General features: G+C 54.3%; 1 protein-coding gene across 1 annotated transcript in view; it reads left to right on the forward strand.

The window, feature by feature from the left end:
• Positions 1 to 16: 16 nt before the first annotated feature.
• The window catches only part of TEX264 (testis expressed 264, ER-phagy receptor), a 38280-nt gene continuing 29989 nt past the window's right edge, over positions 17 to 8307 (forward strand). The window contains exons 1-4 of the mRNA XM_008921213.2: positions 17 to 127; positions 267 to 320; positions 1496 to 1787; positions 7087 to 7308. Coding sequence (XP_008919461.2) covers positions 1530 to 1787; positions 7087 to 7308 — 480 coding nt within the window. The 5' untranslated portion in view covers positions 17 to 127; positions 267 to 320; positions 1496 to 1529. The remainder of the gene's footprint in view (positions 128 to 266; positions 321 to 1495; positions 1788 to 7086; positions 7309 to 8307) is intronic.

Consider the following 8307-nt stretch of genomic DNA (forward strand, 5'->3'; position numbering starts at 1 on the left):
TGGGGCGGCTGCAGGACATCGTCCTCCTTCGCCGTCCCTTTCCCGTTTCCGTGTTTGTCGGTGCCTCGTGTGTTCAGCCGCAGAGTTTTGGGAAGAAACCTTGGCCTGCGGGGTCCTGCAGGAGCAGGTGCTCCTCGGGACACCCCTGCTCTGGGCAGCTGGTCCGAGGCCACCGGGTGCCTTTCGGCTGCCCTGGCGTGGCTTGTTTTTCTTTTGGTCTCGTGAGTTTGAGAGGAAGCAATGATACTTATTTTTTCCTGCTGCAGCGCCGAAGATCCTGCACTCCTGTGGATGCCGTGAAGCGTTTCTGGGTGTTTCAGGTGAGTGGGGTCAGGGTGTGAGACGGTGCCTGGCCCAGGAGCGTGGCTGGTGCTGTGGCTCGGCAGGGCTTGGTTTTGCCATCCCTCTGCCTGCCGGGGCCGAGCAGAGCGGAGCCGCCTGTGCTTCCTACCAGGATGTGGCTTTTCTCTTGCCATAAAGCTGAGCGAACAAGCAGCAGCCTCTGTGAACAACTCTTTGTGGACAAAGTGTGTTTATAAAACAGAGGTAAAGGTGAATTGTTTACTTCAGCGTTCGATTCCAAACCTGTCTCCTGTGAAAGTCCAAGGGGAGTGTCCCAGCTAGTCCCTGTGGCCAGAGCTGTGTTTCAAGGGAGTATAAAACACAAACAACTCTCCTGAAATGTTTTGGGTTGCAACTCCTCAGAGTGGTTGCACTTGGTGGGTGACAACAAGCAGGAGGCATTCACCAACCAGGCTGCTGTGTCCCACAGTCAGCACAAGAGAAAAGATGCCAAACAAAACAGGAAGCCTTTGTTGGGGTTATAAAAACTCTTCTAGTTTTAAAAAAAGCTATCTAAAAGGAATACCAGTAATTCATTGCACCTGAGTGTGCTGGGGATGCTTTTTCTAGCTGGGTCTTCAGCTTCCTCTGAGTGTCTCTGGGTACTTGGATCTGGATACAGGGCTCAGTTCTGAACTGGCATGGTCCCCATTTGGATCATTGCAGGAAGGCCTGGTCTTCTAGATTTGCTGACAAAGACGCTTCCCTGGTCACAACCTTGGGCATGGTATCTATAAATGATAAATTATTTTACTGTGATCCCCATATCCTTAGCCCAGTGCTGTGTATCTGTTACCTGTTGGGTGATGCAGGCTCCCAGGGTGGCTTTTGGTCTCTCCTGGATGCAAAATTGGACTTGAGCAGTTCTGAGGAGATGGGGATGGTGCCTCTCTGTCCTCCCTTCATAACCACCTTATTCCCAAGAGGCACTGAAGCAGTATAATTTGTACCTGGTGACCAATTGGAACAGGCTGATGCAATGTGAGACTAATATACAGGAGGCTTCTGGGGGGTTTCCACTCCTTTCAAGCTTCACACATCAGAGGAATTGAACGAGAGTGCTTTTGCTGCACATAAATAACTTCAGAAAGCGATTGCTTGCCCAAGTGCTGGCTTGACTGCCCTCCTTTTTCTCCTCTGCCCTTGCTGCCAGTGCATCAGGAACCGTGGCGCACCAGGTGTCCATCATGACCGACTGGGTGCTCCTGGGGCTGATCGCAGCGGTGGTCGCGCTGCTGCTGCTCACGGTCTTCGGTTTCGTCGTGTACTCGGGGCTCTTCACGGAGGTGGTTGTGAGCGCTGGCTCCCCCCCTGTCGGCACCATGACTCTGGCCTACAAGTTCAGGGTGGGCCCTTATGGAGAATCCGGGCAGCTCTTCACGGACGGCTGCAGCATCTCCTCGAAGCTCTGCTCCATCGGCGTCTACTACGACAACCCTCACACGGTAAGGGGTGCCCCGGGAGGCCACGGGCTCCCACAGTCAGCACACGGGTTCTCAGCTTGGGATGCTTCCTGATCGTGTTTCAGGCACTGGCGTTCACAAAGTTCTCCCAGGTCAGCAGAGGATGATGCTTTGTGAGGAAAGGCACCTGAAAGCAGATGGGTTTTTGGATAACCCTAACTGGAAGGCACTGGGTGAGCAAAGCTTGCTCTCTTCTGATAGCCTCTGCTGAATAAGTTATCAGCAGGATAACGGAGCTGGTTATGGAGCAGAGGGGAATGTTTGTGACCCCAGGATGAGACATAACTTCGCAGATTTCTTGGCTGCTGGAAGTGTAGTCCTTCTGGGCTTGCAGCTCTATGGTTGAAAGCAAGTGGTCTCTTCAGCTCGGTCTATTCTCATCCCTACTCCTTCTCTTGTTTCTAGTGCTCTCATGTGTTTCTGAGCTTCCCTGTAGTTCTTCCGTCCCCTGAGAGTTGTTACTGAAACCTCAGGTGCTGCCTGCTGAGGGCTCCTGTCTGATGAAACAGTTGCTCCATGATTCTCTCCAGGCTGAGAGGTGAGCGGAAAGCGTGCTGCCTGACGGCTGTCAGCCAGAGCCAAGTACTCTGATGGGAACAATCCAAGACAAGGAACAAACAGAAGTGCATCAGAACTCGCCGGGGGGTGAGGATGGGTGACACTGGGGTCTCCAAATTATGGCATGTGGGCATTTGTCTGGGGCAGACAGCCTGGCTCCCCAGTAATTCTGCAGTAGCTAGCGTGACCGTGGAGGAATCCATGGGGAGGAGGGATAACAGTGGCCAGCAGCTGTGCATGTGTGCTTGGGCACGTGTGTTGGGTCTGGCACAGGGCACAGTGCTTGGGCTGATAGCTCTCACCCAGCACTTCTGCTCTGAGAGTGGCTGACCGTGTTTTAGGAACCCTGTTTCATGGTTTGCAAGATGGTGCTCCCAAGGGTTGGACCTGCTTTGAGGGAACTTGTCCGTGAAAATGTAGTGCTGAGAGAACTGTGACAGGAAGATATTGGAGGTGAGAAAGCCTGAGCTTGGCTGTGCTCAGTGGAGCCTGGTGTGCTCAGCCACCTTGTGTCTTGGTATCCTGTGACGCGCTGACTTATCTTTGCCTTCCTGGATCATGGGAGGCAGAGAGGACACTATGATGCCTCTTCCTGGCCTGGGAAGGATGATGACAAAGAAGACTCCTCCCCTAGGGATGAGCTGGGCCGAGGCATGGTTTGACTTGGCGTGCTTAGACCGTTTTCTCTGAAAGAAGTGTCACGGCTGGAGTGGGAGCTGTGGGGAGTGCCCGGTATGTGAGGGCCCACATGGTCAGAGTGGCCATTTCACCACCTCTGCTTTGTGTCCTTGTCCTTGAGTGAGGTCCTTGCCTGGAGCTGAGAATCCTGGTGCTGCTGTTTGTTCCCCATGGTCTCTGGGGATGGAGCAGGGCAGTCAGTGCTGTTGGAAGGGCTCAGTGTCCATTCCTGGTGCTGTCCTGCTCCAGGGACCTGATGTGGACATGCCTGTGGTTGCTGTGCAGACCTTCTGCTGGCATTGTGGCAAAGGCATTGTGCCTTACCTCTTTGTTTGCCAAAACCTGGGCTAGTGAAAGCCTGTCCTGCTGAGGCCCACAGATAGGGATAAGGATATTTGTGGTAATGCTTGCCCTGGCTGGCACAGGGAATGCTCTCCCTGGTAGCACCAGGTGAGGCTGGGAAGGAGCAACTCCTACCTGACCATGAAAATTTGGGCTGTCCATGCAGGATCAAGCTGCCTTCCCTTTCTGGTCCTGTCTTTTTTCCCCTCTTCCTGCATCTGTTGCATCTCTGCCCTCATCCCTGTGGTTGGAGCAGGCAGTGGAGTTGCTGAACTTGTCTCATGTGGCCATCCAGGGTTTTGAAAGCAGCTGTTTCTCTTTGTGGCAGGAGCTTAACCTGCCCTCCAAGGCTTGGCAGGCAGCCCCATGGACCTTGCCCTTCTCTGGATGGGCTGCCTTTGCTCGTGACACTGGGCAGGTGACGTGGGCCTGAACCTCCTACCTCTGTAGCCACTGTAGTGGCTGGGACACAGGGGACATGCAGAATGAAACTGCAGTGCCTGTGGCTCTGCTTGGGGACAGGAGCCTCCTCTCACCTGCCATCCCTGAGCACAGTGTCACACCTGGGTGTGCTGGAGCACCTCTGGTGCTGGTCAGACCTTCCACTTGCTGATCTGTGGCTCCTGAATTGATTCCCACAGAGATTCATGTCTCACCAACAGGCAGGTCAGGCCAGGCAGGGTGCTGGGAGTGAGGATGTCTTTGGGCAGATGGCCGTCTTCCCTCTGGGCAGGTGAAGAAAGGGCCAGTTTTGGGTGGGTCACTTGGCTGGAGACTGGCTCATACCTGATGTGCTGGCTCAGGTGCACGTATCCACTGAGTCATGGTGGCACGGGAGATGGTGTGCACTGCTGGCTTCTTATTTCTTGGAGGTCCAGCAGGGTGGGATCAGTCACCCAGACTGCCTTTCCCCTGGAAGGAAGATATGACCTCCTCCTCTTCCTCCTCATTCTCAGTGCTCTCCTGACCTCAGTGGAGCACCCTGTGGCAGGGCTGGCCCGCCCAGAGCTGGCGACCTGCCACGGATGTTGACTTGTCTCCAAAAATAGGCCTTTTGTCATCAGGCAGCAGAATGTGCTGGCTGTGTCCTGTGGCGTCTCTGGCTGAGCGCCCACGGGCCCTGCCCAGACAGCCGCCCCCAGCCCAGCTTTTGGCTCCTGGGGGTTTTGGTGCCCCCAGCACGGTGGCAGGAAGGGGTTGGTGACCAGCAGGTGACATGTGGCGAGTGCTGTGCTGGTGGACTCATGGTCGAAGGAAGCTCTGCCCAAGAGAGAGGATGGGAATGCCAGAGCTGGAGAGCAGGGTCGACCTGCTGGCTCTTGGCTGGGAGTGGGGCTGGGGGCAGCCCATGACCTGGAACGTGTGGGCTGCCTCAGGGTCATGCCAGGTCTCAGGGCAACCACTGCCACCAGCATCCCTGGGGCTCCCTGCTGACTCCTGGCTCTCCAACATGCACACAAGGATGCTGCCTGAGTGCTGCCGAACCGCTGCCAGCAACGTTTTATGTGTTTTAATGGACAAGATTAATATTAATTTGGACTCTTTTTTTTTTCCTTTTTCCTTTTTATTTAATATTTAGCAGCCCAGAGGACTTCTCCCTCCTTCTCCCTCCTTCTCCCACCTCTGTCAGGAACAGAAATAACTCCTCAGCAAGGACTGATGTGGCGGGCAGGTTTGTGCTCAGCTTCAGCCAAGCCCCTGCTCACATAGAGCTGTAGGCACGTGCCAGGGTCTTTTGCCTGCAGTCCACGTGCTCAGCGACCAGCCTGTGCCCAAGTGTTGGAGGGATGAGGCCAAAATGCTCTCTGAATGCAGGAATGGGTTTTGCTCCCATCGGCAAAGCTGCCAGATAGGTTAACTAATCATTTCCAGAACTGTGTCAGGATGCTTGGGGGAACAAAGGCTTTGATCAGCACCTGCCTACCGGAAAGATTTGTTAGGGAAAGGCTGGTTTTAAGTGGAATATTTCCTTCCTTCCCTTGAGATGGGCTTTACCAGGCAGGGGAGAAGGCAAATCTGCCTTGCTGCTGCCCTTGGGAAAGCGCCTGTGGGGCTACACAGTATGAAAAAGAAAGGTAAAAGAAGAAAGGAGGAAGCAAATGTGCCTGGTCCCAGTGGTGCTGCCTGCACCATCAGCTCCAGTCATGACAGTTGCTCTGGGCCTGGGATTGAACTGTCTTTGCTCAGGACATAAATGGAGATTGCATATTTGAAGAAATTTTACCGAGATTTCCCTTATCTCCTTGATTCATCTGGGCCTTTCCCCCATGGATGCCTTTTACTGCTGACTCTTGCTGTCTTTGGGGTGGATCTGCTTCTCTTTCCCTGCTCGGAGCGTGGATGGATGCTGGGCACAGCCGTGTCTGCAGCTCCCTCTTGCAGCGCAGGAGGGCAAGAGCGAGCCGTGAGGCGCGTCCTCAGCCTCATGGATGCTGCTCCCCAGGCTGCTTTCTTCCTTCCACTTACATCTGCTTGTGTTCCCCCTCCGGGATGGTCCTGCTGTGGGACATCAAAAGGTGTTTAAGGGAAAAGCAGGGGAGAGTAGTTACACTGCAGGAGCTTTAGCTCACTGTTGGTGAGCACAGCAAAGTTAGGGATGAGATTGGGAAGCACAGAGCAGAGTTCCCCTTGTGGGAGTGTGTGGGGATGGGAAGTGGTAACACACTGGCCTTGTGTGCATCCTGTCTCTGCTTCACATTGTCCCTGCAAGAGCTTTGTGCCACCTTTGTGCCCTTAGGTGGTATCAGGGGAAGTGGTTGGGTTCTCCTGCCCATGTTCCTGCCCAGTGCCATGGGTCAGCTTGAACTCGAGTGGTGGGATTCTGTTAAAAACCAGAAATGAAAACTGTGGCCTGGGTCATCTTTGGTGTGGAGATTGCCCAAGTCCTTTGGGCCATCACTGTGTTGGGAGCAGAGTCTTGAGCACCCCTATTTCTGGACTGGGAGCCCTGCACCCAGTGTCTTACTGGGAGGAATTCCCAAATTTGGAAAGAGAACATGCTTTAGGTTCAGCATGATGTTGGGATCCAGGATAGAAGTGAATGTGTTTCTGTTTGTGTTGCTATGAACAGCTTGGTGGCTGCCTGCAAGTCTTACCTGCCTCAGTTTCCCCACCCCTAACAGTGCCATGCTGAGTGTGCTTGCTTAGGAGGGACCCAGCAGCCTCTGGATTTCTCTCCAGCTTAGTGCCAGTGGCCTGTGCTGGTTGGTGGCATGTCCAGGTGGCTGTACAGTGACCTCCTTGGGGGTGGAGTGGAGGCAAGCTGGGCAAGTTGTGGTCACATCTCTCAGCCCCTCCCTGAGTTTCAGGGTGTCCTGCAGATGGCGATGGTGGTGAGCACGTCTTGACAGTCGGGTCTCTGATGGGGAGTCGGGAGAGACACTTCCTGCAGTGACTGTTGCTTGTGGCAGGTTTGGGTGAGCAGCTCGGTGGGGTTTAGTTCTTCTCTGCTGCAAGTCCCTCTGCCCTCCAAGCAGGGATGCAGCACCTTCCCCACAGGGCTGTGCACTTAGGCTGGGAGGAATGTAGATGATTTAGGCCTGGCTCAGCCTTGTTTGGGAGCAGACACCTGCTTTGGTGTGCCAGATTGTGCTGGGTCACTGCATTTACCCTGGTTCATGGTGGTCTCCTTTCTCCATGCTCAGCAGGTTGAGGTTTTGGCCAGATTAAGCCTCTCCTGACCCTGTCTCTCCCCTTCCATCAGGTGTCTCCAGAGAAGTGCCGCTTTGCCATAGGCCGAATCCTGAGCGAGGGAGACGCGAAGCCGTCGGAAGAGCAGATCAAACGGTTCCAGAAGTACGGCTTTAAGATCTTCACCTTCCCTGCTCCCAGCCACGTGGTCATGGCGACCTTCCCGTTCACCACACCGCTGTCCATCCATCTAGCAGTGAACCGTGTCCACCCAGCCCTTGACACTTACATCAAGGTAAGTGAGTGTGGCGTGAGGAGCGTTGTGTGTGTTTGGTGGGCTGTCAGAGGCTTCTCTTCCTGACAGCTGATGGGGCTGCTCTGACGTGTCATCTCTTAATGTCTTCCCTTGGGCACTACCATCAAGATCTCCTCCTTTTCCAATCTGGCAGGTAGTTCCCCAGTAGGGATGTCCTTCCATTCGCTCTGTAGATGCAGGGGTGTCTTTTCTGCTGTTTTGTGTTTACGACAAGCAAGTTCTCGTCTAATGACTTGCTGCTTTTCTCCTTAAGGCAGAGATAAAAGCTGATTTTCCCCTTGAGTCTCTTTCTTGCTGTTAGGATCTGGCAGGTACGTGCCCTTCGGTGTAATGCTTTGTGCCATGGAACTTCTGTTTTGAGTGCCAGCCTCACCAGTGGGGCAGCTGTCTTCTGCAGGGACAGGAGGAGAAGTTAGAAACTTTCTGGCCTGTGGGCTTATGAAAATTTTGTTTCAAGCAATGCATTGAAATTTGTGGCCCTTGGCCCTGGCTGGGCAGCTGGCTGCTGTGAGCTGTGCTTGCCCTTGCCCCTGAGTGGAGCACGTGGCCATCCCCACTGCTTCTGGTCTTTTTGAAGCCAACTCTGCTGCCGTGTTCTGTCTGCCAGACCAGCTGTGGCAAGGGTGTTCCCAAGCAGCACATCTGACACAGACACCTCCAGATCCAGGCTTTCCAGAGAGCAAGGAAGGTCCTGGCCAGCTGGGTGATGGAGAGAAGGGACTGCCCTACCTGGTGTGGGAGGATGCTGTGGAGGGGCCGGCACTCAGCCCTTGGCTTATCTGACTGTCGAGTTCTGACGCTTTGGTTTGTTCGTGTTGAAACACACTATTTATAAACTTGCTTTTCCTGGCGAAACTCCCAGCCTTGTGGGGGAACCGTGTGAATCCCTCCAGCCTGCGCTGTGCTGCAGGATGGCTGCCTGGGTGCCAACCCTGGAACTTCATCCGGGGGCTCTTTGCCGACCCTCTTGTCCACCCC

The sequence above is a fragment of the Manacus vitellinus genome, unplaced genomic scaffold (genome assembly GCF_001715985.3).
Source record: "Manacus vitellinus isolate BGI_N305 unplaced genomic scaffold, ASM171598v3 scaffold_14_pilon, whole genome shotgun sequence".
NCBI lineage: Eukaryota > Metazoa > Chordata > Aves > Passeriformes > Pipridae > Manacus > Manacus vitellinus.